The sequence below is a fragment of the Schistocerca piceifrons genome, chromosome 3, assembly GCF_021461385.2.
Source record: "Schistocerca piceifrons isolate TAMUIC-IGC-003096 chromosome 3, iqSchPice1.1, whole genome shotgun sequence".
Lineage (NCBI taxonomy): Eukaryota > Metazoa > Arthropoda > Insecta > Orthoptera > Acrididae > Schistocerca > Schistocerca piceifrons.
Window position 1 is genome coordinate 186,957,550 of NC_060140.1, and position 12,705 is coordinate 186,970,254.

General features: G+C 37.7%; 1 protein-coding gene across 1 annotated transcript in view; it reads left to right on the top strand.

The window, feature by feature from the left end:
* Positions 1-12,705, top strand: part of LOC124789426 (2-iminobutanoate/2-iminopropanoate deaminase-like) — a 29,830-nt gene that overhangs the window by 15,146 nt on the left and 1,979 nt on the right. The window contains exons 2-4 of the mRNA XM_047256771.1: positions 6,835-6,995; positions 8,567-8,635; positions 10,593-10,648. Of these exons, the coding sequence (XP_047112727.1) occupies positions 6,835-6,995; positions 8,567-8,635; positions 10,593-10,648 (286 nt within the window). The remainder of the gene's footprint in view (positions 1-6,834; positions 6,996-8,566; positions 8,636-10,592; positions 10,649-12,705) is intronic.

The following is a 12,705-nucleotide window of genomic DNA, read 5'->3' on the forward strand; positions in this document are numbered from 1 at the left end:
TCCTATCCTGGGTATTGGCACTGGGATACGTTAATGTCAGAGCTGGTCCCACAAGTGTTCTATTGGGCTCAGCACTGGGAAACTTGTAGCCCACAGGAGTGTCTCAACATCACACAGACAGTTCATAGAGCCATGTGCCATGTGCTAATGAGCACTGTCCTGTTGAAAAATATCATCACGATAGTGTCACATTAGAGGTAACACATGTGGATTCAGGAGGTCTGTGACATACAATTGTCCATCAGAGCTCCCTCATTCACTACTAGCTGTGTCCTGAAGTTATAGCCGTTGGCTCCTCATACTATAGAGCCAGCTGTGACAGCATGATGTCTCTCCAGAACATTGGAAGCATGGGATCTCTCCCCAGATCACCACCATACTTGCTGATGATTATCGTCTGGGATAGTGCAGAGCCATAATTCACCACTGAATACAATATGACACCACTCATCAGCAGTCCATGCTTTATGATCACCGTTCTCCAAGTGGAGCTGTATGTGTTTTGGTGATAACTGCATATGCCCGTTGATAGTCTCTGACTAATGGTGCTGGATGGCACAGCACAGTTGTTGCAGGGAGTTACTTGTTTTTGGATGTCAAACACTAACGTGAAAGGGATACAATGTGCTTAATGCACAATACAGTTATCTACTCTTGTGGTGGCCATATGTGGTTGACTTACACCTTGATGATGAGCATGCTTGCCCTTACATCCCTGTTCAGTCCATCATCAGGCCACATCTGAATGCCCCATAAATCTGGGTATTGCACAATATGACCAGTGAGCCACAATGAAGCCCCTTTCTGTCAAGTGCTGATAACACTGTTTCACTTGATATGCAGCATCATCTATGTCCTTCACAGTGATCACTCAACATCTCATGGTGTGCACTCACATTATATATCCTACCAGGCCTGACAACAGCACTAAACATGAACAAGAGTAATACATTCTGGTGGCCATTCTACCTGTCACAGAGAATTGCAACTCTAATCATTTACACACTCACCGATGGTGTGTACATGTATGAAGTTACATTGACATCCAGCAGTATTGTCTGGGTGTTTCACTTTTTTTGTCAGTCAATGTATAATACCAGGAAGCACAATTATTCTACTAGAAGTAAACACAGGTAAATTTTGTTTGGTTGTTGCATTCCTTGTGTTATTTTGCATTTTTGTAATTAACATGTTTGCTTATAGCTGCTATATGTTATACTTAAAATTTAAGTATTGAGTTTTGAATGTACAGGAAACTTGTACCTTTTTTTTTTATTTTTGAAAAAAAAAAGAAAAAATGCAGCTGTTCATAGTGATGTTAGCAATGATCTTGAACAACTTAATGGTATCAACTCTTACCAGTTTCTAATCACATCAGTTCATTAAATTACAAATCATATGGTAAAACTTTATGCTGTTAAATAATGAAACTTAAATGCTGCCATACATGCATTTGACTCAAAAGCTGTTCTAAGATGCTGTTTTTGTGGTTTAATTATCACAGTACTTTCCCCGTTAAGCCCAGCACCGCAGTGGTCTTTAGGTCCAAAATACAGCCATCTGGAGGAAGTCATTGGGTGCATTGTTAGGAGAATATGAGCAATGTGTGTAGGGGAGGGAGGGAGTGGAAACAAAATTTGATAGCCCAGGCAGGACCATATTTACAATCTCTAGACTCCTGGGCAGATCTTGTGGTGCTGATTGTTTCCCCTTATCTTTGCCGTGTTCACCATCACACCCACAAGCAAGACAAAAGTAGATGCTTGTGTTCCTCATTTTTTGCTCTGTAAAAGAACATAAGTGTTAAAGATGAACTGTAATATTTAATTTCTCACTATGTACATACCTCTCACTCAATGCTTTTATTACAGGATGCAAGGTTATCTTTCTCACTCTATTGTGAGAAGACAAAAACACATGGGTAACACAAGGGATTAAAAAATCAGAACCACCCTTAGAAATCTAAGCAAACATGCTAAAATAAATACAACAATAAAACCAGACTATAGGATATGTAGCAGGGTCTATAGGAAAATTTTACAGGCAGCAAAAAGCTAAGCAATGATTCATACATTAATAAGGGAAGCAATAAATCAACGGTTTTAGACAATAGGTTTTAAACAATAGCATAGAAAAATGTAAAACCAAGACCCATAATTTCAAAATTAAAAGTGAGGGTAAACTGATAGAATGGGTTTGGAAGGATAGCTCCATAGAAACAGCAGTCTTCCAATTCATGAAAATAGTTCTACGCCTTGGATAAGAACGAATTAAGCTACAGGATATTCGTAGATTTATCTAAAGCATTTGATCTAATCAGCCATGACTTATTGCTTATGAAACTAGAATTTTATGGGATCCAGGGACCTGCCTTCAAATGGTTCAAGTCTTATCTCTCTGACAGACAACAGAAAGAACAAATATGTCATGAAGGCAACAAGTATCTTTCAGATTTCAAAAAAACTAGCTATGGAGTGCCCCAGGGTTCTGTGTTAAGCCCTCTGTTGTTCTTGGTGTGCATAAATGATTTGCCAGACCATCTGACAGTTATAGAAAAGGTGATGTTAACTGATGACACTAGCATTTTAATAAAAGGATACACTGAGGGTAATCTACAGCAGAGTGTCTCTAGGACAATAACTGAGACAGGAAAATGGTTTAGCAATAATGCTTTGATCATAAATAAGGATAAAATAGTATTGATGAATTTCAGTAATAATAAAATGAAAGCTAGAAGAAGAGTAAAAGCTGAGTTAGAGAACTATGTAATTCACCAGCTCCATACAAAAATTCCTAGGTATATGGGTGGATGAGCACTTGAGATGGGAAAAGCATCTAGAAGTTTTGAGTAAAAAATTAAGTAAATGCTGCTATGGGCTAAGAATGCTTTGGGAATGTTGCAACACTGAATCATTTGTGTGTGCCTATTATGCTTACATAAACAGTTTGCTTAGATGTTGTGATCTTCTGGGGAAATACAGGTATAGCAGAACAGGCTTTCAAACTTCAAAAAAGGGGTATTAGAATAATGAAAGGGGCTCCCTGCAGAGTTCTTGTTGTTGTTGTGGTCTTCAGTCCTGAGACTGGTTTGATGCAGCTCTCCATGCTAATCTATCCAGTGCAAGCTCCTTCATCTCCCACTACCTTCTGCAACCTACATCCTTCTGAATCTGTTTAGTGTATTCATCTCTTGGTCTCCCTCTACGAATTTTACCCTCCACGCTGCCCTCCAATGCTAAATTTGTGATCCCTTGATGCCTCAGGACATGTCCTACCAACCGATCCCTTCTTCTAGTCAAGTTGTGCCACAAACTTCTCTTCCCCCCAATCCAATTCAATACCTCCTCATCAGTTACGTGATCTACCCACCTAATCTTCAACATTCTTCTGTAGCACCACATTTCGAAAGATTCTATTCTCTTCTTGTCCAAACTATTTATTGTCCATGTTTCACTTACATACGTGGCTACACTCCATACAAATACTTTCAGAAACGACTTCCTGACACTTGAATCTATACTCGATGTTAACAAGTTTCTCTTCTTCAGAAACGTTTTCCTTGCCATTGCCAGTCTACATTTTATATCCTCTCTACTTCGACCATCATCAGTTATTTTGCTCCCCAAATAGCAAAACTCCTTTACTACTTTAAGTGACTCACTTCCTAACCTAATTCCCTCAGCATCACCCGACTTAATTTGACTACATTCCATTATCCTCATTTTACTTTTGTTGATGTTCATCTTATATCCTCCTATCAAGACACTGTCCATTCTGTTCAACTGCTGTTCCAAGTCCTTTGTTGTCTCTGACAGAATTACAATGTCATCGGTGAACCTCAAAGTTTTTATTTCTTCTCCCTGGATTTTAATACCTACTCCACATTTTTCTTTTGTTTCCTTTACTGCTTGCTCAATATACAGATTGAATAACATTGGGGAGAGGCTACAACCCTGTCTAACTCCCTTCCCAACCACTGCTTCCCTTTCATGCCCCTCGACTCTTATAACTGCCATCTGGATTCTGTACAAATTGTAAATAGCCTTTCACTCCCTGTATTTTACCCCTGCCACCTTTAGAATTTGAAAGAGAGTATTCCAGCCAACATTGTCAAAAGCTTTCTCTAAGACTACAAATGCTAGAAACGTAGGTTTGCCTTTCCTTAATCTTTCTTCTAAGATAAGTCGTAAGGTCAGTATTGCCTCATGTGTTCCAACATTTCTACAGAATCCAAACTGATCTTCCCCGAGGTCGGCTTGTACCAGTTTTTCCATTCGTCTGTAAATAATTCGCGTTAGTATTTTGCAGCTGTGGCTTATTAAACTGATAATTCGGTAATTTTCACATCTGTCAACACCTGCTTTCTTTGGGATTGGAATTATTATATTCTTCTTGAAGTCTGAGGGTATTTCGGCTGTCTCGTACATCTTGCTCACCAGATGGTAGAGTTTTGTCAGGACTGGCTCTCCCAAGGCCGTCAGTAGTTCTAATGGAATGTTGTCTACTCCCGGGGCCTTGTTTTGACTCAGGTCTTTCAGTGCTCTGTCAAACTCTTCAAGCAGTATCGTATCTTCCATTTCATCTTCATCTACATCCTCTTCCATTTCCATAATATTGTCCTCAAGTACATCACCCTTGTATAGACCCTCTATATACTCCTTCCACCTTTCTGCTTTCCCCTCTTTGCTTAGAACTGGGTTTCCATATGAGCTCTTGATATTCATGCAAGTGGTTCTCTTTTCTCCAAAAGTCTCTTTAATTTTCCTGTAGGCTATATCTATCTTACCCCTAGTGATATAAGCCTCTACATCCTTACATTCATCCTCTAGCCATGCCTGGTTAGCCATTTTGCTCTTCCTGTCGATCTCATTTTTGAGACGTTTGTATTCCTTTTTGCCTGTTTTATTTACTGCATTTTTATATTTTCTCCTTTCATCAATTAAATTCAATATTTCTTCTGTTACCCAAGGATTTCTACTAGCCCTCGTCTTTTTACCTACTTGATCCTCTGCTGCCTTCACTACTTCATCCCTCAGAGCTACCCATTCGTCTTCTACTGTGTTTCTTTCCCCCATTTCTGTCAATTGTTCCCTTATGCTGTCCCTGAAACTCTGTATAACCTCTGGTTATTTCAGTTTATCCAAGTCCCATCTCCTTAAATTCCCACCTTTTTGCAATTTCTTCAGTTTCAATCTACAGTTCATAACCAATAGATTGTGGTCAGAGTCCACATCTGCCCCTGGAAATGTCCTACAATTTAAAACCTGGTTCCTAAATCTCTGTCTTACCATTATATAATCTATCTGATACCTTTTAGTATCTCCAGAATTCTTCCATGTATACAACCTTCTTTTATGACTCTTGAACCAAGTGTTAGCTATGATTAAGTTATGCTCTGTGCAAAATTCTACCATACGGCTTTCTCTTTCATTTCTCAGCCCCAGTCCATATTCACCTACTATGTTTCCTTCTCTTCCTTCTCCTACTGTCGAATTCCAGTTACCCATGACTATTAAATTTTCGTCTCCCTTCACTACATGAATAATTTCTTTTACCTCATCATACATTTCTTCAATTTCTTCGTCATCTGCAGAGTATCATGCAGAAAAATATTTAAAGAATTTAAAATAATGACTTTTCCTAGCTTATAATTCCATGAATGTGTATGCTTTCTGAAAACTCACTGGGAATTTTCAACATTAAATAATCAGGTTCATAACCATGAAACAAGGAACAGTGATGATTTTCACAGGGACACCCACAAAGGAGCACTCTACCAAATAAGTGTAAACTACCAGCCCAAAATACTTCTTAGTGCATTGCCTTCTACAGCAAAGAAAATTAAAGAATTTCATAAATTCATGGTATATCTTAAACAATTTTTATGAATATAATAGAGGGAAACATTCCACGTGGGAAAAATATATCTAAAAACACAGATGATGTGACTTACCGAACGAAAGTGCTGGCGGGTCGATAGACACACAAACAAACACAAACATACACATGAAATTTAAGCTTTCGCAACAAACTGATGCCTCATCAGGAAAAAGGGAAGGAGAGGGAAAGACGAAAGGATGTGGGTTTTAAGGGAGAGGGTAAGGAGTCATTCCAATCCCGGGAGCGGAAAGACTTACCTTAGGGGGAACGAAGGGGTATACACTCGCACACACACAACACATATCCATCCGCACATACACAGACACAAGCTGTATGTGTGCGAGTGTATACCCCTTCTTTCCCCCTAAGGTAAGTCTTTCCGCTCCCGGGATTGGAATGACTCCTTACCCTCTCCCTTAAAACCCACATCCTTTCGTCTTTCCCTCTCCTTCCCTCTTTCCTGATGAGGCAACAGTTTGTTGCGAAAGCTTGAATTTCATGTGTTTGTTTGTGTGTCTATCAACCCGCCAGCACTTTCGTTCGGTAAGTCACATCATCTGTGTTTTTAGATATATTTTAAACAATTTTTATTAACACATAGTTTTTATAAGATTGAAGAATATCTGTTTATGGAAAAGTAATATTATTTATATACAATGATTTAAAATATTTGTATTTATTATCCAAGTGTTTGAAACAAATTAAATATAAGAAACTATATTGTAATTGACTATATCCATACAATGTATATTGTTAATGGATTAATAAAGAGATTGAATTGGACTGAATTGAATTGAACTGAATTGTTCATATACCATCCATAATATTTCATTGCCAATATGTGAGTCAAGTTTCAAGATTTATCATTTAAAGTGAATAGGTGAGAGAAATTGTGATTGTATGTGATTATTAATTTATTTATGTAAATACATCTGTTTATGTTAAATGTTACAGCCAAGCAATTTGTGTGAACAATATGGTGTATGTAGCTGGTACTGTGGGATTTGATAAAAACACCAATAAGGCTGCAGAAGGTGGAGTGGTGGGTCAAGCAAGAAAGTGTTTTGAAAATCTTAGAGGCATTCTTGAAGCAGCTGGTTCATCACTCAACAATGGTAAGTAATATTATATGCCTGTTAATATTGTCTTCATTGGCTGTAAATGTTTCCCAAACCCTTATTTTTTTCAGTTACATGGAACTAATGTCCTCTACCATACTCCCACCTCACTGTTCTATGGAGCTCTTCAGCTAAAATAATGGCATCTTGCATAACCATAAGAAATATTTCTTCAGATAATTTGCATTTTGTATATTCAGAGTGTTCAGATGACTGGCAAATCTAAATTTTTAATTGAGTAAAGTCTTTTATGCTAGGTAATGTCCAATAAATTTATGGCATACAGTAATAAACAATGTTAACTTGAAATGTTCCTCCTTCTCATCCTCAGAATTTCTGTGTCATTGTGCAAAGATTTACCCACAGCTACAGTCAGAGTCTGCACACTCTTTGTGGTGTGGGTCGCCTAAAACAAATTACACAACGCATTGTTCTGCAGATTTTCTTGGAAAAATTTATAGGCAGACTCTGATTCATCCTCTGCACTTCTTCTCTAAAAAATCAAACCAACAAACAGTTGCCAACCTCGTTTTAGCTCATGAGCTACACCTATCCACATGGTTTCTTGCCACTTCTGCTCATAATCTCTTCAATAAATAAGACTGAAAAACAGTTCATAGTCAAAAAGGAGAACTACACAGCAACACCAGATCTCAAGTTTCCATGGGAACAAATTGGATTTATTGTCTTCAACAGGGTCTTGCCAAGTTTGCTTCATACATTAAACTCCATCTCCAGTTATCTGATACCTTCAGCATGCTCTGCTATGTGACCTCTTTCTACTGAGCTTGTACATCCTCACTAAACTGCAATACTCACCCAGAAAACTGGCAGCTTAAGAAAAATTCTATGCCTACAAAAAGGGACACACTTGTGAACTCTTTCAAAGCTTTCTGAAAGAGCAAAACATCTTTCTTAAATGTTACTCAGTGAACTGGTACACTCCACATCAGTCCACATCACCTCAGCCCTTTGGGCCCATGACTCATTTGCAAAGTTAAAGCAGAAATTCTGAACTCCATTTTGAAATGTTCCTGACAAATGAGAACTCAGGAGTAACTGCACCAGTTTAATTCTTATACCACTACAGAGATAAGTGATATAGCTATTAGTGGAACTGAGATGCGGCTAAAATCCTCAAAAATGAACAAGGCGACAGGGTCTGATGGAATCTACAGCTGAGTTAGCCCCTCTTTTAACCATAATATACTATAGGACTGTCAAACAAAAAAACTATGTCTATCAACAATGGAAATTCCTGGATGGAATAAGACGTAAAATAATGGAAAGGCAACCACTCACCTATACAACAGCAGAATGACGTGTGGTGCTTAGAAACAACAGAAAACAGTATTCACACCAGCTTTCAATCTCTTGTTCTTTCTCTAGCAAAAGCGTGCATGCCCACACACACACACACACACACACACACACACACACACACACACACACAAAAACCACGCACACACACAAATACACCCTCTCCCTCATCAATAATAAATCTTTTTAATGTTACCTTCACCATTTTTACATCAGCTTTTATCTTAAATTTGCCTTATCTTTTTCAGTTGTGAAAGTCACAATTCTACTTCATGACGTAAGTGATTTCCAAGCAGTGAATGAAGTTTACAAAGAATGTAAGTAGTGTTCTCATAAATAATTTCCATAAAATTCAAGAATCACTCATCCCAAATTTTAAAAATAAAGAATGTTCAAAATTGTGGGTTAATGTGTTCATTAAAAATAAACTGAAACCATGTATTAGGTGAGGTTCATCATAATTTTTTTCTTTTGCAAACACTGCTCTACGGTCACTTCAGAACTTTTGTCTGTCATTCCTTATTAAAAGAAGTAGGGGCAACAATCTGTGACATGCACTTAGCCACTTGACATTACTCAGTGCCACTGTAAAAAGACAGCTGTTTGAGTCTTTATTTAGTACTCGTATTTCAATTGCCAGAAGTTTTATACAATTTGCATACTGATGCAGTATTATAATATTAAGTATAATTCAAAGAGAAGTGGCATTATGCTTCATAAAATAAGTTTTTGTATGCATCTGAAATATATATGTGTGATTCAAATATATGCATCTGCACCTGAGACATTATTTTCATTCAGCTTGCATTTTTACAATCTGCTGTTTGGATGAAATTAGTGTTATGAGTAAGATGTTTAGTTATAGTTTGTAACTGGATACAAAGGAAGTGTAAGTATGCTAAAATTATGTTAATGGCAGGGTCTAGTCAAATTAGTTAGCCAGTTACTTCTAATATCTCATCTATTCAAAACATCAAATATGAGTATAATGTGGAACCATGTAATAGGTGGCAGAAGGAATTCAGTGCCTGCACATGACTTATAGTTTGCACACTGTCTGTTGGAAGATTGTAATAACTTCTCTTTGGTCAATTTCGAAATGTGTCATGTCACAAGAACTAAATTTTATAGGAGACACAAAAATCTTACAATATCTCAAAAAATTGAACTGTATGAGAATTCTGCAATGAATTAAAATCCTGAAGTCCAGATTTTGAGGGATAGGGAGGGGGGGGGGGGGGGTGATGAAATGGGAGTGACCTATAGTCACATGTGTCTTGCAGATGTGACTATAGGTAAACCAGCTCTCAAGACTTAGCTGATGAAGTTGCTCAGCCAAGAACTGGAGACAAACTAAGGTCTTGCTCCTATTGCCTGTCAATAAATCTGAGGGAAGTCTGCTTTACAACAAGAATTAATTTCATTCAATGACTGAGAGCAAGGCCAACATGATATACTCCAGTAATCCATTTGGAACAGGTGTTACTTCACTTGGGATTCCCCATTATGTCCCATTCAAAAGTCATCATTTGATGTATGATTATTTTAACATACTAATTTAATGGTACCAAAAAATGTCTCATGAGTGAACCTGACAGAAAATATAATGTTGAATTGATATAGTATCTGGTTACAATAGCTTCCACTTAATAAGTTTTATCAGAGAGTAATTTTAGAGCAGTATTCAACATTATAATCAGTTACAGGGGTTCATTTTTATATTGAGGGTGTTATCTGTTGTTTTAATACAATAGTTTCTTTTATGATCGCATCTCAGAAGTTGCATTTGGGAGCGTTCCTCAGACTTCCCTCAGACTCACTGACAGGCAATAAGAGCAAGACCTTCACACTGAGATTATTGTACATCACAGCAGTATAGTGTGCTCCTGCTTTGTTAAAAAAACAATCACACCAAAAAGTTCTTGGAAGACAGTCTTTTCAGGATGAATTAAAGGCATTTACCCACTAATGTGCAGCAACTGTTCTAAACCTGATGTCCATGACAACATATTATGGCACAAATTCTATGGAATATCGAAACTCATCACGTATACAGGAATGTATTTTAGCTTCATGTTGCTATTAACTTTGTAACTGTTTTGACACTTAAGTATGTAGATGATATGTTTTAGTATTTTAGTAAAAAAACAGCTGCTATCATTCAAAGCACATTTTGAGCAGTGAAATCTGTCTCAGAAATTTAGTTATGTGTAGAGCAACAATAAACATTACTTTAATGCTTTAACTAATTCATTATCTTTGTGAATATTCCAGTTTTTAAGGAGCCATATCCTGCCCGTATATCATTTCAAGCTGGAAAGTTACCATTGGTATGTATCTATTACACACACATTATGTTTTGTGTGCCATATATTTCCATTTATAGTAATCTTAGCAGGACATCCCCACCCCTATTCAATATGATGAGACCATAACACACACACACACACACACACACACACACACACACACACACACACACACACACAAATTTCAAGCTTTTGCAATCCACGGTTGCTTCATCAGGAAAGAGGGAAGGAAAGGGAAAAATGAAAGGATGTGGGTTTTAAGGGAGAGGGTTAAGGAATCATTCCAATCCTGGGAGCAGAAAGACTTACCTTGGGGGGAAAAAAGGGACAGGTATACACTCGCGCACACACACACACACACACACACACACACACACACACACACATATCCATCCGCGCATATACAGACACAAGCAGATATCTCATTATCTTCGCCTTTCTTCGATTTACTCTCAGCCCATACTGTGTACTCATTAGACTGTCCATTCTATTCAGCAGATCATGTAATTCTTCTTCACTACATCCCTGCCTTACACCCTCTTTAATCCGAGCACTTCGTTCTTGGTTGTTCACTCTTATTATTCCCTCTTGGCCCTTGTACGTATTGTATATTACGCGTCTCTCCCTGTAGCTTATCCCTATTTTTCTGAGAATTTCAAACATCTTGCACCAGTTTACATTGTCAAAGGCTTTTTCCAGGTTGACAAATCCTATGAATTTGTCATGATTTTTCTTTAGTCTTGCTTCCATTATCAACCACAACATCAAAATTGCCTCTCTCATGCCTTTACCTTTTCTATACACAAACTGATCATCATCTAGCACATTTTCAATGTTCTTTTCCAATCTTCTGTATATTATTCTTGTCATCAACTTGGATGCATGAGCTGTTAAGCTGATTGTGCAATAATTCTCGCACTTGTCAGTTCTTGCAGTCTTCAGAATTGTGTGGATGATATTTTTCCAAAATTCAGATTGTATGTCGCCAGACTAATACATTCTACACACGGACTTGAATAGTCATTTTGTTAACACCTCCCCAAATTATTTTAGAAATTCTGATGGAATGTTATCTATCCCTTCTGCCTTATTTGATCTTAAGACCTCCAAAGCTCTTTTAAATTCTGATTCTAATTCTGGATCCCCTATCTCTTCTAAATCGACTCCTGTATCCTCTTCTATCACATCATACAAATCTTCCCCCTCATGGAGGCTTTCAATGTATTCTTTCCACCTATCCACTCTTCCCTCTGCATTTAGCAGTGGAATTCCCACTGCACTCTTAATGCTACCACACTTACTGTTAATGTCACCGGAGATTGTTTTGACTTTCCTGTATGCTGAATGTGTCCTCCTGACAATCATTTCTTTTTTGATTTCTTCACATTTTTCCTCCAGGCATTTCATCTTAGCTTCCCTTCATTTGCTATTTATTTCATTCCTCAGCGACTTGTATTTCTGTATTCCTGAGTTTCCCCAGAACATTTTTGTACTTCCTCCTTTCATTGATCAAATGAAGTATTTCTTCTGTTACCCATGGTTTCTTCACAGTTGCCTTCTTTGTACCTATGTTTCTCTTTCCAACTTCTGTGATGGCTCTTTTTAAAGACATCTGGTCCTCTTCAACTGTACTGCCTACTGAGCTATTTCTTATTGCTGTATCTGTAGGTTTAGAGAACTTCAATCGTATCTCGTCATTCCTTAGTATTTCGGTATCCCACTTCTTTGTGTATTGATTCTTCCTGACTAATGTCTTAAACTTCAGCCTACTCTTCATCACTACTATTTTGTGATCTGCGTCTATATCTGCTAATGGATATGCCTTACAATCCAGTATCTGATTTCAGAATCTCTGCCTGACCATGATGTAATCTAATTGAAATCTTCCCATATCACCCGGCCTTTTTCAAGTATACCTCCCCCTCTTGTGATTCTTGAACAGAGTATTCACTATAACTAGCTGAAATTTGTTACAGAACTCAATTAGTCTTTCTCCTCTCTCATTCCCTGTCCCAAGCCTATATTCTACTGTAACCTTTTCTTCTACCCCTTCTCCTACAACTGCATTCCAGTCCCCC